Raw genomic sequence first — 24,364 nt, 5'->3', positions numbered from 1 at the left:
TGCCCGACAAACAATTTTGGTTCTATAAAGCTTTACAGATGCAATTGTTGCTTCTGTAAAGCATTATAGAAGCAAAATTGTTAGTAGGGTGGTTCAGAGTCCATATATTTGAAAATGGCAAAATCTATGCTTGAATCAAAGTTGATCCACAGCCACAGTACACATAATAAGGTAATATCTGGCGAACGTTGTCAAAATTTGTTTGTCAAGTATGGGCACTATTCTGTCAGGTCTGCCTTTAAGTTTTATATTTCAATCGCAGTAAACAGGAAATTTGTTTTTGTTTTTATTTATAAAATGACATTTGAAAAAAATATAAATTAAAAAATAATAAATGTTCTTCGTGCTTCTTCGCGGAAAATGGTGAATAATTGTTAAAAAATTAGTGGTGTGCATGGTTTTTATACGAAATACGAATTACGGTAGCTGACATTGGTCGCCAAATTGTCATGTTTTGACAGTTTGGAAGATATTACCTTTTTATGTGTACTGTGATCCACCCGACTAACAAATTTGCTTCTATAAAGCTTTACAGGTGTTAATGTAGCTCCTGTAAAGCTGTATAGAATTGATATTGTTTGTTGGGCACAGCTTATCCGCCAAAATTGGTTAGTAAAGGCCAGTTGTACAAATATTTAATCCGTGGTTCAGCATCTATTATATTCTGAAATTAGTGTTAAAGGTGCAGTTTGCAACTGGTTCAAGATCCAAATTTAAACTAGCTAAAGTCATGCTTGAACCAAATTTGATCCACAGCTAATCCACCGAAATCGGAGTGTTAAATTCCTGAATCGAGGCTGACCCACCTTTGTACAACTGGCCCTTAAATTTCCTGATCCGATACTGAACCACGGTTGTACAACTGGCCCTTAGGATAAGTTGGCATTTAGAGCCAGTTGTACAAACGAAATGCAGCTTTTTGGTTCTGGAATTTAACTTGCCGATTTTTGCGGATTAGCTGCGGTTCAACTTTGGTTCAAACATGGATTTGGAATTTTGAAATATATTGATTCTGAACCAAGTGCTAAACCAGAATTTTACCACCGATTCCAGAAAATACAAGTTGGTGAGCTACGGATTGAATATGTATTTGTACAAGGTTATAACATGTTTTCAATACAGCCCAAAATGTGGTAATTTCGCAAATTAAATTATTTCCAACTCGAAATAACCTGCGGCTACTTTCACACAAAACGGCTTACAACACTCTGCAAAAGTTCATCTTGTGAAGAATTGGTACAATGTTACTTATAAATTCAAATAGATAATTCAACAATAAGGCTGACAATTTTATCAAAGTTATCCGAAACCAAAAGATACAAATGTGAACGCACACATCAAAATGGCAGCTAAATGAACACACCCATTTTCACAACTCTCAAAATAACAACCATTTATCTGTCATTTTGACAGCAACTGTCTGCGCGATAAACAAGATTTCGGATGGAAATTTTTTGCATCATGAAAAACTCTACGGAAAAATTAAATTTGTGCAATTACGTGTTTTAGCTTTTAATTAGTAATAGAAAAACCTTGTAACTATCCCAAAAGTATTACATATTAAATTGAAGATAGGCAAATAAGAAAACATTAAGAAAAACCATCAATTATTAATACCTGCTACCAACTCGTAACTTTTTAAAATTAAAAATTTGTTTCAAGAAATCCGCCCTACAAAAAAAAAATAACCCAGACATCTTAAATAAATAAATGCAAATAAAATATACCTAATCAACTATTAAATGAGATAACAATTGAAAATAAAAAGAACAACAAACAATAAAGATGTCTTGCTACTTTAAATACAATCAAGAAACTGAAATCAGCATTCCAAAGTTTAATGAATCCAATAGCATTGTTTTTTACAACATTCACGTTAAGATTCACGATGTCGAATGGACACTGGAGAGGCGCTACAAAGATTTTGACCAGTTAAATGATAAACTCGTTGAAGAGAATTCCATCTCAAAGAAACTTATTCCTCCAAAAAAGGTATATTTTTCAATAAAAAAAGTACAAGTAATTTCTAAAATTTGTCTTTATAAACAGCTTGTTGGTAATAAAAATCCTGAATTTGTTGAAAAACGACGACAAGAACTCGAGAAATACCTACAAGATCTTTTGGCATTGTTTCGCATCACAATGCCACGGGTTCTTGCCGAGTTTCTTGATTTCAACAAATATGATATCATTTATTTGCTTCAAGACTTGGCTAAGTATTTTAGTGAATCTGGTGATAGTTTGTTGAGTGTGACGAAGGAATATAGTTTTTCTGCTCTTGAGGTGAGATAAAGTTGAGATATTTGCAAAGTCATTAAAATAATGAGAGAACATTATTTTTATTTATTTTTTCTTAATAGCTTTTTGCGATTAGTGAACGTTTGTTTTTGCCATGCCCTGATAATGATGAAACTAATAAATTAGATTTTTCACATGTTCTTGATTTTTGTAGTCAATTGCAAATATTGAAGGGTACTCCAGTAAAGGTAAGTTTAAAATTTCATTTTTTTTAAATGTTTGAAATAGGTAGAAAAAGTTCTGCGGAAATTGCAAACACATGAACGATACCGGTGCGTGATACCTCTATGATGTTACCGAAGTCATTAAGGTGCTCATCTGTTATCTTTTTAGACTTTTAAGAAATTAAATTTAAGAGATAGTCACGTAGCTATTAAATGACTTTATTATAAATTAGAGTAAGGCTTGAATACTGATCACGGAGTCACTCTTATCTGGGCAATTCAGTCGATTCTCTGGCGCTTCCCATTTCTGGGGCGTTCATTCGACAAAATAACTTGGTAGGCCATTCTTTGACGTCATTAATTAGCTTTTGGAAACAAAAATCTAAGACCTAGTTATTTCATACCTAAATACGTTGAAGTAATCTTTATACTGACTCCGGCTACTTGCATCATATTAGCCGTGTTTTATTGGTACTCAGTATTTAACTGAGAAAATATTATATGCTGTAAACAACAACAATTGATGACTTTTATTTATTTATTAAAAATCCTTATTCTTTAATGGTCAGAAATGTATAAGTTTAGAAAAAAATTTTCTCTGTAAGCCAACAAATAAAAAACTTTTGTTTATCCTTAGCAATCATTTGTTGTTGTTTCCCGTGCAAAAATTTACTGAGCTAAGTACTGAGTTACCAATAAAACACGGCTATTATTATTATCTTCAAATTACTTAATTTAATTAAATTTGCTAAATCGAAACTTAAATAATTTATGTTGAACATTAACTCTTATTCTCTACTTTTTCCTCTATGTAAACTGTCACATAAGGATTTATGTTGAACATAAATGCTTAAGTTTCGATTCAGCAAACGGCTCTAGCTTAGATACAGGACAAACGTTTAAAAAAATGGCGTTCTTCCCACACTAGTATAAAAGCTATCCCTATTAACTGAAACCGCTCTGTACAAATGAACTAACACCCTACAAAAAGCATTAGATGCTAAAGAAACAAGGCCCTTACTGATATTACGAAAGAAACGACAGAAAAAACCGAAACCCAGAGAAATGAAAGTCACGAAATAGAGCGATTTATGAGATACGAAAACGAGCTGAAGAAAAACTTATCGAATAAAATAGAAAAATTCTATTTTTTTTTAAACGCGACTTTACTTCACCCATTGGTAAACATCAAAACAAAAAAACTTGATAAAATTTTAAATGAGAAAACAAATTTATTCGAAAAGCAAACTCAAAACGGAAGTCAAAACGTTAGCTATCGTTTTTTTTAACGATAATCGTTTAACACAATCGCAATTTGACACATACGCGCTTTAACAAACGATAATCGGGGGCCTGCACCATTCCCCGATATTAAGGGAACCTTTTAGAGCACCTCTTATGAATGGGTTTCTAAAGATTTTGTTGGAAAGTGCGTTCTCATCACCATATTTTTTTTTTTATTTAATCAAGCTAATATTCTAGCGTACATAATTTATGAATTATTGGTATGTAGTCTATAAAAAATCATTTTAAAGCCAGCATTTGTTACAATAAGATTTTGAGTAGTTAAGTTGTGGTTTTCGTTATATAAATTAAACATATTATTTAAAGGAGAATACCTTTACGATAGTGCGTTATACATAATGGCTCAGAAAAATTTCTAAGACTTCGGCTGGATTGGATCAAATGGATTTAGAAAATGCTGATCACAAGAACGGCAGAGGCAACTACAGGAGTGCTATGGAGTTGTTTTGTAGATGAATTGCTGAAACATCTATGTAACATCCCTTGTTATTCACTGTCTTGGTTTTGCATATTACATTGTAATAACCGCATACAGAAAGTGCGAGAAGATTTTTTGGGTGACTCTGCAATAGCACCCAAAGAGGACGAAAACAATAATTTTACCATTTATGTATAAGAAACAGGCTTTTGCCTCATATAAGGCCTGTCCAGCCAGCTGGTAGGGTTATAAAACTAAAAAGAGAGGTATAAAATAGACAATACACTCCTCTGGAATAAAGATACAAAACTTTCATCAATCTGAGCCTGAAAATAATAACAGAGTTCTTCACACGGCACAGAAAACTGAGAAAATACTTCAACAAGCAGACAGTGCCACCTGCCGTAGATCTGGCTTCATGAATCTCAAACACTGCTTATCAAACAAGGTTGTTCTAAATCTCCTGTAAAAAAAAAGTCCCTTGCATATCGATGATGTCTTTTTTTTAGGAGTCCGTAAATGGATAACAATTTTTGCATCTTGAAGAGTATTACACCATCTAATAATGGGTGCATTTTTGTACTTGAGCGGAACGGGGTGCTTGGTTTGCAAAATTGAAAGGATTCTACAATTGTTTGCCCAGTCCCAGCCTGGACCCTAAAAAAAGAGTCAATATGATAGAGGGTGGCCTTTACCCTTAAAAAATTCAACTATAGTTGAGACTATTGCCAATCTCTAGAAGTCTTTTTTATAATGGGCCCTATCCTGAATCTCCAGGGGAATTTTGTTTCCCTCGGAATTTTTTGGGCAATCGTATCGTATGAAATTTCAGCTAAATTTCCCTGGAAATTTTGTTGCCAATAAATTCCGAGGGAAACTTTTCATGATCATTTTCGTTCCCATGTTTAAAACATGGGAAACATTTCCAGTAAAATTTGTATTTAGGATTGCCCCCAAGATGACAGAGGATACAGCCATGAACATTGGTTTTAAACTTCTAACTACACAATGAGAGAAAAAAACAGAGCTGGAGAAAGCATTCCATATTCTTATCGTACGGCTTTAAAATCATCGGAGAAAACCTAAACATTGCAGGATTTTCAAGTACCAAGTATGTGATTGTTCCACGAGATATAATTGGTGATTGACATACATACCTTGAGTTGGGTGTCTTCACTTTTCTTACGCCTGTCTGTTGAGTATAGAACAGATACCCTATATTTGCAGAAATCTACTAACGTCTGGAATTTCGTTTAGTCTCCTCTTAAGAATGATCGTTTTTCTTCTTCAATTGGAAGACTGAAAATAATCTTCTACTCGTGTCTAAGAAAATATTAATAGAACAATAATTGCATAATAATTGGATTCATATCTCAAAAATAGATTAAATAGTGTTATTTTTAAAGGTGAACGTTCTAAATGTTTTATTGTCAACTCTGGTGTACCACAAGGTAGCCATCTTGGTCCTTTACTGTTTGTTTTATTTATTAATGATCTTCCGTCTGTCTTAAAAAACTCTATGTCTCTTATTTATGCTGATGACGTGAAAATTTTTCGAAAAATTAACTCAATATTAGACTGTGAACTTTTACAAGATGACTTGAAAAGATTTTGGGAATGGTGCAATAATAATCGTCTTTTTTTAAATGTTGAGAAGTGCAAGTCAATGTGTTTTACGCGTAAGAATAACTGGTTTGTCCATAAATATAACTTTAATTCCTCTGATTTATGTATTTTGTCTAGCTTTACCGATCTTGGAGTAGTATTAGACTCAAAGCTTTCATTTATCGATCATTTTAATTATATAATAAAAAGGGCTAATAAGGCACTTGGCTTTATTAAACGTTTTACTCGTGAATTTCATGACCCTTATGTGCTTAAAACCCTCTATGTTTCGTTTGTGAGATCAATTCTTGAATATGCGTGTGTTGTATGGGCACCTTATTACGCGACTCATATCAACAGATTAGAATCCGTTCAAAGAAGGTTTATGAGATTTTGTCTACGTTTCCTTCCCTGGTCAGATAGAATTGTAATACCACCTTACTCTCATAGATTACAACTTATAAATCTGCCATCTCTTTTTGCTCATAGAGAGTATTTGCAGTTCTGTTTTATCATAGGAATAATTAATGGTTCGATTTCAACACCATCGGTCCTTTCCCGATTGAATTTTACAGTAAGTCGTTATAGTGTAAGAAGACAAATGTCACTTTGTAACATCTTTAGTAGATCAAACTATGGCGCTTATAGTCCTCTCAATCTGTTAATTAATGTATTTAATAAAAACTATGTTATTAATTCCTGTAATGATATTGTTAAATCACAGAGTATAAGGAATATGTTTTTCAATCAATATCGTTAAAAATTAATTTTTTATCCAATGTTAAATGTTAATCTTAAATCTGTATAATCTGTACCGTTAGTATTTAACGAAATAAAATAATCCTTGATACATTTTTTGTATTAACAAGTTCTTAGGAAACTGTTACCTACTCACACTGGGACTTGCTTTTTCGAAGAATGCCATTTCGTTTAAATATATGAACATTTAATTTTTAGGACACTGGTGTTTTTGGCTCTGATTACAATTCCATCGATGTACCCATTGGCCGAAGCAATATTATCCCGAAAAATCTATACTTCAATCTAAATGCCTTTCGTAATTTAAAGGCTATAAAATTCTACAGCCTTTCCACAGAGAATATCGTCGACATTGGTAACATTTCTGTATTAAATCTTTAAATTTTTTTTAACTAAAAGCCGATTTGAATTTTCAGCTTTTCTCAAACCTAATTTAGAATACATTTCACTCCACAATACGACGATAACACGAATCAATCAGGTTTTAATGTGTGATAATCTTCATAAAATTGATCTCGGTGCAACATCAAACACAAGTAAATCCTCCAAAGACACCTGGACTAGTGTGGAAGAGTTAAATTTCTCAGGCAATCTCCTCACAACTATCGACACAAGCATCAAAACAGTACCCAATCTTAGAATCCTGAATCTAGACCAGAATCGTCTAACATGCATCCAGAATCTCAACGAATTACCTCGTTTGCAAACACTTAGTTTGGCTTGTAATTTATTTACCGAATGTATTGATTGGCACTTGGAACTTGGCAATTTGGTTACTCTGAATTTAGCCCAGAATAAACTGAAAAAGCTTTTGGGATTGAGAAAATTGTATTCATTGGTGAATTTGGATTTAAGTTGTAATCATATAAATGATTTGGAAGAGGTGGATAATGTGGCCTGTCTGCCATTGCTTGAGGCACTCAGGTTGACTGGGAATCCATTAGCTGGAAGTGTTGGTAAGTGAATGACGTTCAGTCATGAGGAATACAAAGTTTTAAAATTGTTTATTTTTCTTATTAGATTATCGACCTCGTGTCCTGGCAAGATTTCATGCACGTGCCTCCGAGATCTGTCTGGACAGTGAAAAAGGCTCCCACAAAGAATTGGACACAGCACTGGTGCTATCTGCACTGCATCAATCTAAGATAGGTAAAAAATAATGTCGAACTACATCAATAATTGTTTTTACTTTAATAACTGTGTTTTTATTTATATGTATGTATAATACAATCAAATGTATATATTTAAAAAAAAAAGAAAAAAAAATTAAAACCTTTTATTCGTCTTTATCCTGTTCCGTTTCGAGAAGATGTTCTTCTTCTATTGGTTCATCAACATTTTCTTGTGATTCGTCATCACCCGGTGATGGATCTTCTAATTGTTCAGTAGTTGGAGCAGTTTCGTCTGCCCCAACTGCAACCTCTGAATCAGTTGCCGCATCGTCGGTCATTTTTTCTCCATCGCGACGTACCAAACCCAACATATCAAGCATATGACGTTTAACCGTGTTTTCTAGAGCATTTTCAACACTCAAATATGCCGATTTATGACAACAAAGTGCCAAATGACGGGCCATTTTATTGCCGATTGCCGTAGAAAATCCACAAACACAGTGCATTTCTTCTTCCGAGGGTAATTCCATAGCTCCTGGAAGATTATTGCTACTCGAATTTTGACAAACAGTCGAGTGTTGGAACATTGCACGTTCGCAGCATGTTTTGTATGCACATTTTGTGCACTTAAGTTGACCACTATAAATAAATCAATTTTTTTTTAGATTTTTGTTTTGAAAATTTGTTTTTGAATATGTAAAGCTTACATGAAATGATCTTCATTGAGAACTTCCGTGTCACATTCAGAGCAGATGCTTCCCGCTTTCAAATAGATGTATAATTCCTTGAATCTCGTTTGCATAACATAGGGTGTTGGTTCTTTGTGATGACTACGAGTCTAGGAGGAGAAGAACAAAGTTTTGTTTTTATTAAATTAATTTAAAAATAAAAAACATTTACAAATTATTAAGCAAGCATGCAAACATTTGCGATTGTAAAAATGTGGTCGATATTTATACAAAATAGTAAATGATCTACAAAATTTTAAAAACTTTGTCCAACGCCACCAAATGCATATCAAATATTGTTCATACTTTTCAGTTATCGAATTTACTATCAGAATTATCGCTCAGATTTTAACTTTTTTAAAGTTGGCTGGGCGGGTACTTTAACGGTCGTCTTATAGAAACGAATTGTACTTCCTAATTGAGATACTTTTTTCAAAATTTTTGACATGACCAGGCGCACGAGGTGACGAAACAAAAAAAGAATAAACAAAATTAAAGATCGTTCTTTCAAAATCGTTTTTTTTTTTTCAATATTTTCATCAAAATACTACGAGGTTTTGCAAAACTTAACAAAATTGAAGGTTTTTGTCAAACTCAATAAAGTCGGCCTGTTGTTGGAAAGATTTATCTCTGCATGAATATCAAATATTATGATTGTAGTTATTACATGGGTTGTTTGGTTTTAGTTGTTCATTGGTCCATACATTATACAGAAAAGTTTATAATATTGGGTAGTAAAAAGTGTACGTTTGTATTTGTTTCATTTTGAAAAAAAACGCGATGGTTTCGTGTTCAAAATAAGAACAAATTTGTCCAAATCTTATAATAACAGTGGAGCCTATCGACTAACTATGCAGGAGAAAACATCTCCTTCTCAATTGCTGATGGTTGTTTTCTTGGTTTTATTCTCAATTCATTCTTTGATGCTTTTCGTACTCCACTTTATTCATAAGACAGTTTTCCTTTTTTGCAAACAACTCTCTCGTCGTGCATCCAATACTGACTCAAGACTAATAGACCTCATTCTTGGTTGTATGCGTAGCCAGTACTCTTCGTCGAACATGTAAAACCTAGCACATACTGGCGGTTTCAACTCCAAACCAATATCGGGCCTATTTTCTCCAACAAAGTTTATATCTAAATATTGTTAAAACTAATATTCACCTTAGGTATTTCAATTAGAGCTGAATTAGGTAATAGAGTTCGAATTTGATTGGCAACCTTAAAGTTACTCTGATGATGGTAAGCCAAATGTCTCTTCAAAAATCCTTAAAAAAAAAAAAAAAAGTAATTAAATAGACAAACAAAAATTGTACATGCAAGTAAAAACAAACCTTTTTCATGGAAACTAAGTGCACACTTAGGACATTTCTTTAATTCGTCTCTAGGTAAATGGGCTTTAAGATGCATATAAAATGCTTCAATATTTTTCGGTTTCAGTTCACCTTTAACAGCTATTCTGAAAATCTTCATTCGAAGAAGAAAACAAATCAAATAGCATCAATTTAAAAAAAATCACAAAATAAAAACTTACAGCCAAACACAATGGACATTGTAAAAAGTTCTGCTGTTTGTGATCATCATAGAAATGTCGCACCAAATCCCTGTGCGAGGATGATCTATACTCACAAGCCTCACATACATATGGCAATTCTAGTACATTGTGAATTTTCTGCATGTGCACGGTCAAGAAATGCAAACTTGAATGTCTCTGTTGACAAATCAAGCAACAAAATTGTGTTCCTGCCTTGGTTTCCATTGCATGCATAATTTGATTATGCTTAGACAATGATAACTCACTGGGATGTTTCTCTAGACAAAACAAACATTGGAATTGATGATCCTTGCCATCGATTGATATATGCGCAACCAAATGAGTTTGTAGTTTCTCATTAGAATCAAATGAATCACTACAAATTGGACAATCCAGTGATTGTATTGATGTAAAACCTTCAAAGTTTTTAGCGGTGCCCTCCTGGACGCCGTAGTACAATTCTTCGAGACCTTTCATTTCGGGTAATGCTTGTTGTTTTGTTTTGATGTCTTTGTCATTTTTTTTAGACGAAGTTGGTGTGGCAGTGCTACTGCTAGTCTTAGATTTCTTTTCGACTTTTACGGTTGCGCTAGAGGTGGTGGCTTCTTCAAGTTTTCTTTTGGGTGTATCTTTCTTTTCGGTTTTTATTTTAAGAACAGATGATGTTGGAGCATAGTCAGCTTCATTGATTGCTAAAAATTCAAATCGGATGAGTTTTGTGGAAAACAAAAACAAACGAAAAAAATATCCAAATAGGAATTGCTCTTGAAGGTTTGTTGTGTTTTTCTGTTTATCAGCTGTTATCTCATAAAATCGAATTCCATGTTTCAACAAAGGCAAAAGCGAAGTTTTTCAGGTCATAGAAGTAAAATATGCACACTAACATAACCAATCAATTGAAAATCGAAATAATGAACGCTTTTGTTTGTTGTAACAATAAATTGATTTTATTTCAGCGAAAAAATAAACGAACACAAACAAAACAAACTTAGAAACTTAAAACTTCATAGAGAAGAAATTCATGAATTTGATCATAGAGTACATAACGCCACACTTTAATTTCCATAGGAATGGTATTTTTAACTCAATAAATAGTAAAACGATAAGGTGGACTTATTTAAAAAAGAATAAAAAAAAAATTAATAAAAAAAGAACAACAAATAACTACTAACGTTTTTTTAAGCGTTTTGGAGTCGTAGATGTCGATGGGGTGCTGTCTGTTGATATTTGAATTACACTCCAATCTTTAAAGGGATTCGTTGCGACCTGTGAAAAATAGAATTCATTTAAATATTTATTTTTAAAGTAGAATAATAAAACTAAAAACAAACCTGATACAATCTTTGAGTCAAAGTGTCGCCTGTATTCATACGAGTTTGTTCAGCCAAATGCGAAGTAATATTGTTGAATGCTTGAAGAGCATATGTCCCAAATTGTTCTCTCCATACGAGTTCATCGAGAAATTGTTGAATCATTTGACGAGACAATAAACTAAGAGTGTTTTGGAACATTCTTGGAACTATGCGACGTAGATAATCCATTACAGATGAGTTTGTATGCTTTGCAGTAGTATCATTAGCAGCAGCTTGGACTATATTTTTGAATCCCATTTGATAAAGAGTCATCTTGTCAACTGTAAGATCAATAGCAATAATACTATCTTTGTTCACCCATCGTGATAAAGGTTCCAAAATTGTTTGGAATCGTTTTTTATAATTTCGATCGGCATCCGAAACTGGTTCGACAGCTCGTAAGCGAATAGTTTTATCTGCATAATCCAATACACCTAGAACTTCGACTTTAACTTGTCGCTGTTGACCATCTTGACTGGTGGTTCCAAGTGAGATTACTCCGACCTGTTGCAAATTTATATTCAAATGTTATATAAAATTCTTTCCAAATTTGATTTTATTCTCTTACCTCTACATATCTTTCTGGTCCACCCATGAGTTTGCACTTTTGATGGATTGCCAAAGTGCATGCGGCACGAAGCCATGTATAAACTCCTTTAATATAGACGTTATCGACTTTGACCCATTGGACAACATTTTGAATGTTTGTCTGACAAGACCAATGATAGATAAGTTTAAGAATGCATGATGGAGGATTTGGTGCCCCTTCAAATAGGGATCCATGAAAAACAGACACAAATCGAGTTGGACAACATTCACTGATCCAAACATAACCACCAGAGTAGGGGAATTTTGTTGCATCCGAATAAACACCTGTGAATTAATAATACAAAAAAAAATTATTAATTAATTTCAATTCGAAAAAATTATTAATTAATTTCAATTCGAAAAAATTAAAACATGAGAATAAATTTATTTTTTTTTATGACTAAAACTAACGGTACCTGCCATATAACAGAAATAGAAAAGTTTATTTTTTTCAAAAACGGCTCTAACGATTTTTACAAATAAGAGCAAACTTGAAATAGAAATTTTGAAATTTCGTTTTTATTTGAAAATTTATTATTTCTCCACATTGGCTCTTCCTTTTTTTACAAGAAATCAAATGGCATACTTAGTTTTGTGTAAAAGATCAAGAAATCAAATGGCATACTTAGTTTTGTGTAAGAGATCATATAAAATGGTGTCAATTATAAAAACAGATTTTATTTTTTTTCACTACTACTTATGAAATTCCTCAAAAATATCTAATTTTCCCTAATTCTCGGCCCTAGCGAGGTATTCCGTCTTAGCGGATTTTTTCCGATTTTCTACGAATCGGAGACTTTTTGCTTCGAGGTATTTTTCCGATCCGCTGATCGGAGATTTTCTCCAACAAATTTCAACGCATGTCATTGCTTGCGATGAAGTACTTCTTATGGTTGTATTCTTGACAGATACAAATCATGTTTTTTCCGAAACCCTTCGACAAGTTTTTGTTGCGGAATAAATAATTAGTATGTAAGTAATAAAGAAAACAAAGTGTTTTAGTAAAATTTTGTTATTTATTATCGATTTTTGTGTCTAGGCAAAACGAAAAAAAAAACATAAGTAGGTATACAAAAAGATGACCAAAAATTGTGGCTGTATTGAATTAAACCACCACAAAGGGATGTTTATGAATGGAAAAAAGAATGTTTGTGACTATACATTAGTTCACTATAAAACAAAACTATTGATAAACAAAAAATAAATCGCGGGCACTGGCGGGCGAAGTGCCTTTGATGCGTTCTTTTATTCGACGATGTTAACTATTGTTAACAATAGTTAACTTTCATCGTTCCTAAATGAGAAAAAAGTTACAAAGTGTAACATCGTGACGTCACAACATTGTTCCTAAATCCAGTGTTGAAGTGTCAAATAGTTACATTTTGTTACTTTTTCCAACTCAGCTTCTGGACTTGAGTTTCAATGTTAATCTGTCAAACACAACTAAATGAGGAAGAGAGGGGATGATGTGAGAAGAGAATTTCTTGTTTGTTTCCATATTTGAAATTATTGAATGCATATTTTTGTTTCAATTTGCTTAGAATTCAATTAAAAAGAATTATTTCAGTACCAAATTAATTTTTTCTTGTTTATTCATTCATAAAATTAATCTCAAAAATTTTTCTTTTGACAGATCAACAAAATGTAACATTTAGTCGTTCCTAAATCAAAGTTAACATTTTGTAACAAAATGTAACAAAAACAAATACAACGATTTTTTTGACATAACAACAATAGTTAACATTGTTCAATAAAAGAACGGACCACTTACAAATAAATTTTCACAAATAAATTTCCCTTCACTTTTTAAAATCCTCCTTTTTTCTTCAGTTTGTTTGCCCTTATTTGTTTGAACTCGGCCTCCAAAAATAACGCGACACTTGCCATGGACACTTTTTAATGAAATAACTTCCACTCGTTTGTTATTCTTTGAATTGTTTTTTTTTCTGTCATCTGTGATAATTATAGAGATGGCCTTCTCAAAAAAAATTATCGATATTTTTCGATTCGATATTTTGTTGAATAGAATTGAATAGAAATATCGCAATATCGATTCATTTTCTAATAACACAAGGGCGTAATTTGCCGTACATTGACATTCTTACTTATGAGAAACTATGAATTGAAACTCTCTAAATATATATATGACAATTTCAATGTATTTAGGTGTTTTTATATAAAAATATCGGAAGATATACCAACTTATCGATATATCGGTATATATTGTACATCTCTATTAAAAACTTGAAAGTGACGCATGTCAAATTATTGCGATGCGGTGCGTCGTCGTATTTGTCTAGTATTTTTTCCGATGAAAGATACCTCGAATGCAATTTGAACCTCCGTTGCGTTGCGGAAAATCTCCGCTCCGATGGAATACCTCGCTAGGGCAGTCTATAAGCCTTTGTTTTTGAAGTATTACAGTTTAAAAAAATCTTTTTTTTTTCATTTTATAACGGTAAGAACAAAGGCTAATAGAACTTTGCTGATTGCAGATTCGAGTTCAACAACCCAAAAACCTTTAGAAAAGTGTGTTTTGGTTCTTGTGGCAAAAATTCTGTGACCAGTGACTTAAACTTTAGATTAAGTTTAGTTTCTCTTTGGCTTATTAACTGAAACTTAAGATAACTTGAGCAATAAAAGAGAAAATTTAAACAGTGTCTGAAAGAAGAATATACGTTCTTATAATCATCGTTACAATTTATTCACAATATTCACACCCCACATAAAAACATTTCCTCGAAAACGGTAATATTTGAAAAACGGAGGCCAATACAAATTTTCTGACTTTCGAAGTTCAGCACATAACCTATAGAAAAGTATATTTTGGTTCTTGTGGCAAAAAACTTGATGACCAGTGATTATTTAACCTGAACTGAGTTTATTTAAACCAGCCGAAGATAAACATTCCGCAAGAAGTAAAAATGATAATTTTAAATTTCATCGTGATATTCAAATTGAACAAAGCAGCCCGAGCTGATGTACTAGAGATAGAGTTTTTCAAGTAAGCTGGAGAGACCTTCCTATGAAATATTTTAGTAACAAGAGGGAAATTAAAAAAAAAAAAAATTTTTTGACATTTGACATTTCTTTGCATCCAGATGCATTTTTAAGCTAGTGAATAATATGGCCGTAAGACTTGTGAAACTCCGACTTAAATTATATTTTAATTTTTATCCTTTTTGATTAAGGCCTCTTTTTTTCTTGAAATCCACTTTTATGGCCTCTTTCCAAAATCTACGAAGGTAACCCTGGTGCCAACATCTTAACCTAAAATTAGACTAATGGCGTTTTTAATTGGCAATCTGGAAGCAAAAAAAAGCAATCTGAAAGCGTTCAATTGGGCAAAACTGACAGTTCTGATTCTGAAAAAAAGAGAATTTCTCTTCTGGTTTTAAAAACAGAATCAGAAGCAGAATCACTCACACATTCATAGATTTAAATGTCAGTAGCACAAAATGTTTGCAGCACAAAAACAAATGATATTTGGCGCCTATACTCATATATGTGACACAAGTCAAACTCAACCAATACATTCACACCAAACATCAGATTCTTCGGAATAAAAAAAACTGTTCAATTGGGATTCCGAATCGAAGAACAATTCCAGATTGGGAATTAAAAACGCCATAACTTTTTTTGTTCATCACCTATACTTCGTACGAGAAACAGAAGTTGGCTAGGTTTAAAAAAGTTTCCCAGATTCCTAGGAGATTAGACTACCTAAAAGAACCTATTGACGACAGCCGTAATGGAACTTGTCATTTGTTTAAAGAACGCGAATTTGAGACAAGATATATCTAAATTTGATTTCGACTGAAAATTGTAATGTAGAACTTATCTGTAAGCCTCAAAATACCTTTAAACCGAACTTGAATTATGAATCTTAAATAATTGTTAATTATGTGCTGGAAACTTACCCAATTTCAACTCGTTAGTCTTATGATTGGTGCACTTTTGTTCAGACTTGAGGAGACCCTCCTGAATTAGCCACTCAGTGAATTTGTTCGGCGTTAGCATCAACACCAGTTTAACTTTAGAATCCAATTTACTACGAGTCGCTGACATATCTTTCACCTTCAGCCAAGGCTTAGCCAACACAACCAATGAAGGGAATGTTTTTCCTTGCAACTTGCCTTCTTTCTCCGATGTCTTAGCTTTATTGTCCTTTGCCTCAGAATCAATAACCAAACCACCAACTGATGTGATTTCAGATGGGCGGAAATTTTGCGAAGCCAAATCAACAGAACTCTTTGCTGTTCCTTTCGGTGTAGACTTTCCAGCCATTTTGCTGGATTTAGTAGGAAGTGGCGAAAGTTGCGGAGATGCAGTTCTTTGAGGTGCAGCAGCAGCAGATGATTTTGAAGTTGATTTAGATGACGATTGTGGAGTTGACAATTGTTGAGCTCCTTTGCTATGACGTCCGCGTTTCGACGATGACGGTGGAGGTGGTGTTATAACACGTTTGGCCAACGGAATATTATCCTCATCATCATCAGATGATTCCATGTACACCAAATTGGTGGCGGCTCGTTTTCTACGCTCAGCCTTATCAAGTTTTTGAGTTGAGGGTGGAGGCTTTTTGGGAACAGTTGCTTCTTTGATTTCTTGCAGAACTTTTCCCTTGAAGGAATATGCAGAAAATACTTCACCATTGAATAATTCCTTACCCTCGTTTGTTCCCATCAAAGTTTTGAGGGAATTTTTAATTGCATTATGCTCATTGGCGACTTTTTCATAGGCCGCCAATTGTGCCGGAGATAGTTCTTCAATCCAGCAATCTAGCTCGAGGCCAATATCGATTTTGGAACTTTTCATTTTTGAAGATTTTAATAATCAAACATTTAAAATGAGAGAAGTATTCTTTAGTTTATTTATATAAAACGAAATAATTAAAAGTTATATTTTTCACTTCGGCACTTGTCCAGTTGAGATAATTTTTTTTTAAATAAAAAATGGCGGTATGCGTTGTTTTTTGTTTTTGTACTTTTTTTTTGAAGGGAACTGCCAGCGTGTTTATCGAAAAATGTTATCGATTTCAGTAATGCCAGATGGAATTTGGTGTTCAGACTGACAAACATGTCGACGAACATGGAATGACACATGTTGAATGTATTTGGGTTCGAAATAAAGGCAGGACCACACCGAAAAGGTGTGCGGTAGCGGTATAGGTAATTGTATGAAAACAAAATTGAAACTAAAACGTCAACATTCATATGTGAAATTTATTTCAAACATTTCAACGTACCCGTACCACATCAGCGTTCAGATGTGGAATTTTTTAATTTCAAGTACCGTTACCGCATACCTTCCGGTGTAGTCAAGCCTTAAAAGCTCGACCACACCAGACGCTATGTGGCAACGGTACGAGTAGCGGGTCGGGTACATGATGTATGAAAAAAAAATCCACATCTGAATATTTGTTCCATTTTGGAAATTTTTTATACATTTACCAGTACCGCTACGGCATACCCTTCTGGTGTGGCGATACGGGTAATTGTATGAAAAAAATTCGAAACTGGAACATCAAAATTCAGCTGTGGAAATTTGTTCATACAATTACCCGTACCGCTACCGCATGTAGCCTTCGATATGGCCAAGCGATTAAAGATATGCGGTACCGGTACTGGTCAGTTGTATGCAACAAATACATCTGAACGTTGACTTTCGTTTTTGGAATTTTTTTCGTACAAAAACAGTTACCGTAACCGTACCCATATTGCTACCGCTTACATTTGCGATCATTCCTTATCATTCCCAGATTTTTCTTTGTTTTTGAAAAAGAGGACAGAATTCACTGGAATGAAAATTGACACGCTTTAAATATAGAAAATCATCACTTGAAAAATCGGTAAAAAATCATTTTGGATTTCCAGCAACAAGTTGAGAAATTTTTTTTCCCGTTTACACTATCAATCATTGTATGTTATCAAATTATGCTTGACACCATGCTTGTCAGTGTGAACTATACTAATCTGTTCCAACCTTAACGTTCAAACTACATTGCCGACATAACTTTGACACTTTTATTTGCATTCCACTTTTCTGAAAACACCATTTTGCCTTGAAAATTGATTTTTCGTCCAAGATACACGGCATTAAATTTTTCATCTTGCTAATATATTTTTAATAAATTGTAATTAAATTCATTTAATTTAAAATTTAAAGTGTTTGAAACTTTTTCAAAACAATGCCGAGATCATACGATAGAAATGAATACAATGATGATGCAGAATATAAAAGAAAACATCGTGAAGAAGAAGGCAGCAGCAGCCATCACCAGCAAGCTGATGCGATACCGCTAAATGAAAAAACTAATGAATATTTACAAGATTGTTTATCAGAAAAGAAATCGGTGGATAAAAAATATCCCATTTGTAAAAAACTTTTGGATACTGGTAAGAAAAATAGGAAAAAAAAATAAAACAACCAAACAAGTACTTTCATTCAATGAAATAATTGGTGGTTGGTTATCTTTATAGAAATCGAAAAGGTGCTGGTTAGCTCAAGAATTCCTAGAGCAGAAACATTTGCCAATGTCTACAGTGAAAAACCTATTCGTATAGCACAAAAAGTTATTTTTCCTATTCGGGATTATCCAAAGGTTTGTATATACACACACACACACACACACACAAGTATACACACATATTTTATTACGTCCATTAAAATTTACACGTTTCAGTTCAACTTTGTTGGTAAAATTTTGGGACCGAAAGGAAATACATTGCGTCAACTTCAAGAGCACACACAATGCAAAATGATTATTTTGGGAAGAAATTCAATGCGTGATCATGACAAAGAGGAAGAACTTCGTTCATCGGGTGATCCAAAATACAATCATTTGAGTAGGGATCTTCATGTGGAAATATCGACAGTGGCACCTCCATCAGAAGCTTATGCTCGATTGGCATATGCTCTGGCGGAGATTAGGAAATTCTTGGTGCCCGATAGCAATGATGAGATTCGTCAAGAACAAATGCGAGTTATGGATATTGGGAAAGATAAAGCTTATAAGCATCCTGTTTCTAGGTCGTATGGAGCACCTTATCATGGCGGAAGCAGGTATATTAAAATCTTATTGAGTCGTATAGTTAACAACAACGGGGCTCCGTGTGGAATATATAAACTTTCCATGTGTATTCAGGTTTTTCACCAAATGAAAATGATAAAAGTACAGTCAAATAAGGTGGACAAATCAGCAAACCTAGGAATGAATGCTAATAGGCTTCAAGTTGGAGCATGGCAAAGGGGAATAGGTATATGACTGCAGAGCCGGTATATTGGGTTCGAGCCCAAAGTCCGGCTCAAAAGTTTTTTCTAAATCGCCAGCTTAACTAAAGCTACCTGTGCGATAACATGAAACAATTTTCAACGATGCCTCTTTCTCTGTACCACGTAGTTCTATGTTATATGTTTTTCTTTATTTCTATCTGTGTCTATCTCTCTTGTTTTTTTGTATTTTGTTTGTAATTTTTTGGAATATCTTTTCGTAATCTCTCAAATATTATCTTCAAGCTGAAACACCTTTATATTGAAATTACAAGTTTTAATTCAACAATGTCTTTATTTAAAACACTGAATCAAACTATTGGTTCGCCTGTCTGTGGAGTTCGCCGCGTGGACCTTAGAAATCGGTGACAAGCCTTCTGGTTTTGTATTGTTGCATTTCGGGGACAGGAGTTCTTAGGCCTACCTTTCTCCTTACTTCATGGTCGTTAAATAATACAATCCTACTCAAAATTAAAGGCTCACGTTTTTACCTCTGTAGTAAACGCCACTTTGACACTGTGAACTTTTTTGTTACATTGCTTCTACAATATAATTAAGGCATCATTTTATAGTTAATTAGATTATTATTACATATTATGTATTTCCATATAATTACACGCGAATATGTGAAAAGATAAGGGCATAGCAAAAACTAAGGCTTTCCTAACTAACTGCAATTATTTCTTAAGGAATAACCAAATTAAATAAACTTAGTAAATTATATACTGGCCGAAATAATTTTTCGTACGAAAAATAAAAACTCTGTTTTTCACATTCTTTAAATTGCACTTAGTTACGAACTGTAATAGTTAAAAAAAGGCACAATAAAAGAATACATCATAAATATCATTTCAGATATGCTTATAGTTAATTAGCAATTATTTCTTAAGGAATAACCAAATTAAATAAACTTAGTAAATTATATACTGGCCGAAATAATTTTTCGTACGAAAAATAAAAACTCTGTTTTTCACATTCTTTAAATTGCACTTAGTTACGAACTGTAATAGTTAAAAAAAGGCACAATAAAAGAATACATGATAAATATCATTTCAGATATGCTTAAGACAAATATAAAAGTAACCATATTTAAAAATATTGGAATTGAAATCTTGAAATTTTTAATGGTTCGAAGAATTTTGTCGTCCAGTTAATGAAAAAATGAAAAAATATCATTTCACAAAACCCGGACTTTGACCAACTATAAAATTGAATTTAGTCAGCTCACGAAATTTGTTTGCCTATCATTTTTTAGATAATTTTATTGTTAACAAGTCTTTCCTTGATCATTTTGGGGTAAAATTATTAAAACTGGTGCTATCAGATAAAAATGACATCAACCTCTTTTCCAAGATGGTGGCTGCTCCCGACATCATAATCATCCCAACAAATTAACTTTTATGATAAGGACACCTAAACACTTTCCATGAAAAAAATGTTCCGGAAAATGTATGACAAACCTCTAGAACGTCACGGATTGACAGACAAACTTTAGCAAATCTCTCCACAAACATTCTACATACACATTTCTCTACATGCCTTGAATTTAACCTCACTCTTGTCTCATCTGAGAATGGAACCATAACACTAATATAAAAATAGTGTGCATTAAATTTAAACATGAGTGTATTTTGAAATAACATTTCAATTTTTTTTAAAGGAGTTGACGCTTATCTCATGCAGTTGACAGACTTTTCCCTCCCCCTCAAAAAAAAATGTTCAGGGTATATTTTTATGAATAGATTTTTAGGAACTACTTCAGTTCTTATCTTGCATTACGAATTAAATATTCATGGCAATTTTAATTACTGTACTACCAGAACCAGGAGGTTTTGGTGATGATTTACATGATGCCTAATAGCATTCATTTCAAAGTATACGGTTTTGGCATGTTGAAAATATACTTTTGGACTTTTAAAACATTATCATGGGAAAAGAAACTTTATACGGAAATATATTTTTAATAAAAAATAAATTTTGATTTTCAACCATAGTTTTCATTAAAAATATTAATAAATTTTATTAAAATTCTAGGAGTCCTCCACCACCCCCATCATTCGATAAACCTTCTAAGCCAAAAGTTTATAGCATTTTGGAGAAAGCACGTTACGCTATGGATGATGGTTATTCTGTCAGCAAATCAAGGTAAGAAAGATCAATTTTACTAGTAAGGACAAAACTTCCTACTTTTTTAAGGACCTTTACTTATAATCCCATCTAATAATGTTGTTTGGCGGGGAAATTTTATCTTGTGCAACTTAAGCTTCAGGGTTATTTATTAATATTGCAAACGGAATCAAAATGTTATGCATAAGGTCCAGTTATCGCGAGTACTCTCAGTGGAGTCAAGGAAAACGACATAAGTTTTTTTTTCAGTGCCATTTATTAATATTGCAAACGGAATCAAAATGTTATGCATTAGGTCCAGTTAAAACAACCAGGAAATTGAATCAGGAAATTGAATATTTTTTTCCTGATGGTCATTTATACCTATCAGAAAAACGTATGTCAGTTTTTTAGATTAAAATACACGCAACGAACGATTTTTTCAATTTCGTTTGGAACGTAATCAGCTGGCAAGACATTTTTTTTAGCAATAACTCACTTCTTTTAGTACTTTTCTCGTCTATAATGCCAATGCATCCAGTTAACGATAACTAGGCTTTTTAGTTTTATTTTACACAAAAGGTCATTTGGGAAAATTAATTAAAAAAAAAAAAACATCATTTTCATTTTATTTTAGGCCACGCGAACACGACCCTTATGATCATGATGATTATGGTAGGTATTCTCCACCGCCAAAGCATTCCTCTTCGCATGGACACTATGAAGGTTCTTCCTATGAAAGAGGAGAATACAGACGTGAACATCCATCATCTTACTCTCATAGTGGGTATCCAAGTAAGTTTTTTTTTATTTTTTAGTTTATGACGTATTTTGTTTTATTTATTAATTCTTTTATTGTATGCGTGCGTATGTGTGAAAAGATTGCATGATTAAAAAAATATCTCTTCTTTCTTAAGTCTTAGTACTATAACACAAAAATTCATCGTCCCTTCGGTTAATTTTTAAATTTTAAAATATGTACATCAAATTATTTATCGTCATTTATCGAACAATAACAAAAATCTAAATCAACAAAAAAAAAAAGAACAAATCTATACCTTTAATTTATAATTTCAATACCAACTTCCAAAACCAAATTACAAAAAAAAAAAATACAAAAAATAAACCAAAAACTCAACAAATAACCTAATAAAATTCACTCTAAAAATTTATAGAAACAAGCAATGGTCGCTCATCAGCATATCGACCAACTAGTTCGAATCACTATGAATCTGGATCACGTTCCCGTGAAAATGTCCGTTACAGAGCAGCGCCATACCCTCGTGTTCGCTAACAATTAAATTCTAAAGAGAAACAAAACAAAAAAGTTAAATAATAATAAATAAATACATTTGTGACACAAAAAAAAATATTTAAAAAAAATGCATTCAAACAAATTTTGATTACAAAATAAAACAAACAAAAAAATAAAAACAAAACAAATACAAAAATAAAAATAAAAAGTCAAATCATATTCATATGTAAATCAAACAAAAATTATATATCTGCTCTTTTTTCTTTACTTTAACAAAAAAAATCCTTACTGGTAAAAATATTAATTCGACAATGGTTTTATTAATTTATTTAAATTGATTCAACATAAAAATAAATAAAACAGGATACAAATGAAACAGAAAACAAATCCCAACTAATTTAAAAATTCATTCAAACAATTTATGAATTATAATTAATTAATTGAGTTATAATTAAAAGTAACATCAATTCAAATCATAAATAGAAATTATTTCGTATAAATAATTTTGTAGCTAAGGGATCTTCATTAATTCAATGCACATTAAAATTAATCGAAATTAAAATAAATATAAATATTTACCTGTATTTAAAGGACTAGAAGAAGGAGTTAAATTCGGGGAGAAAAATATAATATTCATTGTAAAATATTTTGTTTTCAAACACACACATACACTACACTCTCACACTAAACAGTTATTATTATTATGCTAGAATGAAAAAAAATATTATGTGTAAGTATAAAAATAAAACGGACAACAATTTCAGAATTTATTAAGTCATCATTATTTAGGTTATCGTTCGGCTTTTATAAAAGCAATTAAATATAATCAAAACTTTTAATTTACATTACAATTTCCCTAATAACAAAAACAAACAAAAAATGTCTACCGTGAGTATAAAACAAATCTAAATAAAATCAACTATCTAATATTATTTGTAATGTGAAATAAATTAATAAGATTTATATTTAGAAAAACATATAATCAACAATATAAAGGATTAAATTACCTGTATTAAAATAAAAATTATAATCTTAACTGGAACAAAAAAAAGTGACTATTTATTTCTGATAATTACACAACAAATATCCTCTTTCAACATTTATTTTTGAATTATTTTGTTTTTAATTAAAAATATTTAAATAAGTGATTGAAATAATAATTAATTAATAATAATTAATTAAGTTTTCAGTTAAAAAAAGGAACAAACTATAAATAATGGATATCTGGCGGTAAATCAATTTTTAAAAAATCATTAAAACAAATAAACAAACACGATTTGAAATTTAAATTCAATGATAAAACACCAACCAGACCCAGTTGTTGGAGTAAAACAAAATCATCAAATCTAAATGAAAAGAAGCTAACAGATACTTTGAAATAAATCTATTTGTCGTTTTGCTGAAAACAATATTGATTTCACGCTTTTTTGTTGTTGTCAAAATGCAATGCAAAATAATTTTGCTTCTTTGGATTGCAAATTAACTACATACTTTAAATGATATTTAACTAGGTTGCGTATTAGTTCCCGGGATCCACAACCGACAAATTACTTTATTTGAATAATTTCATTAAATTCCATTGCTGAAGGCAATCCCTTCAATTGCACAAATTTTATTTAATTTTTTTATATAGTTGCTGCTTAATTTTTTTTTGTATTAATGAACAACAAAAAAACAGGATACATTCATTTTGTGATACTCTATCGTGTATCTAATGTTTGGAAGTATTTAAAACATTACTTGATACGAGGGAAGCTGAAATGGAATACAGACTTGACACCCGCATTAATTGCAAGGATTTTTTTCGAAGATGATGGATCCATTTGGATTGCCGAAGGTAAGAAAGAAGGCTGGAAGACATGACATAC

General features: G+C 32.2%; 4 protein-coding genes across 6 annotated transcripts in view; 3 read left to right on the top strand and 1 right to left on the bottom strand.

The window, feature by feature from the left end:
- The first annotated feature begins 1,413 nt into the window (after nucleotides 1-1,413).
- Nucleotides 1,414-7,838, top strand: LOC129918094 (nischarin). The gene is made up of 6 exons (XM_055998445.1): nucleotides 1,414-1,992; nucleotides 2,050-2,283; nucleotides 2,361-2,486; nucleotides 6,748-6,904; nucleotides 6,966-7,505; nucleotides 7,570-7,838. Exons 1-6 carry the CDS (start codon nucleotides 1,786-1,788, stop codon nucleotides 7,707-7,709), a joined length of 1,404 nt encoding a protein of 467 aa, XP_055854420.1. The 5' UTR covers nucleotides 1,414-1,785; the 3' UTR covers nucleotides 7,710-7,838.
- On the bottom strand, nucleotides 7,729-16,813 carry LOC129918093 (uncharacterized). The gene is made up of 9 exons (XM_055998444.1): nucleotides 15,784-16,813; nucleotides 11,844-12,148; nucleotides 11,255-11,779; nucleotides 11,096-11,189; nucleotides 9,924-10,615; nucleotides 9,724-9,856; nucleotides 9,554-9,657; nucleotides 8,369-8,499; nucleotides 7,729-8,300 (listed from the first exon to the last, which is right to left on the bottom strand). The coding sequence occupies exons 1-9, from the start codon at nucleotides 16,679-16,681 to the stop codon at nucleotides 7,826-7,828; spliced, it is 3,357 nt and encodes a 1,118-aa protein (XP_055854419.1). The 5' UTR covers nucleotides 16,682-16,813; the 3' UTR covers nucleotides 7,729-7,825.
- Nucleotides 16,814-17,917: 1,104 nt separating this feature from the next.
- LOC129920024 (KH domain-containing, RNA-binding, signal transduction-associated protein 2) overlaps nucleotides 17,918-24,364 on the top strand; it is a 10,894-nt gene continuing 4,447 nt past the window's right edge. The window contains exons 1-6 of one of the 3 annotated variants that reach the window (XM_056001177.1): nucleotides 17,918-18,261; nucleotides 18,346-18,467; nucleotides 18,549-18,928; nucleotides 21,170-21,280; nucleotides 21,879-22,036; nucleotides 22,123-22,303. In XM_056001177.1, coding sequence (XP_055857152.1) covers nucleotides 18,054-18,261; nucleotides 18,346-18,467; nucleotides 18,549-18,928; nucleotides 21,170-21,280; nucleotides 21,879-22,036; nucleotides 22,123-22,157 — 1,014 coding nt within the window. In that variant the 5' untranslated portion in view covers nucleotides 17,918-18,053 and the 3' untranslated portion in view covers nucleotides 22,158-22,303. Of the gene's footprint in view, nucleotides 18,262-18,345; nucleotides 18,468-18,548; nucleotides 18,929-21,169; nucleotides 21,281-21,878; nucleotides 22,037-22,122; nucleotides 22,304-22,416; nucleotides 22,744-23,679; nucleotides 24,334-24,364 lie in introns of those variants that run through there. The other 2 variants (XR_008773167.1, XM_056001176.1) reach the window with 2 other exon arrangements.
- Nucleotides 24,225-24,364, top strand: part of LOC129920025 (KH domain-containing, RNA-binding, signal transduction-associated protein 3-like) — a 21,928-nt gene continuing 21,788 nt past the window's right edge. The window contains exon 1 of the mRNA XM_056001180.1: nucleotides 24,225-24,333. The gene's annotated coding sequence lies outside the window, so the exon portion shown is untranslated. The remainder of the gene's footprint in view (nucleotides 24,334-24,364) is intronic.

The sequence above is a fragment of the Episyrphus balteatus genome, chromosome 4 (genome assembly GCF_945859705.1).
Source record: "Episyrphus balteatus chromosome 4, idEpiBalt1.1, whole genome shotgun sequence".
Lineage (NCBI taxonomy): Eukaryota > Metazoa > Arthropoda > Insecta > Diptera > Syrphidae > Episyrphus > Episyrphus balteatus.
Note: the sequence above shows the minus strand (reverse complement) of the source record. Positions and strands in the feature narration are given on the sequence as shown.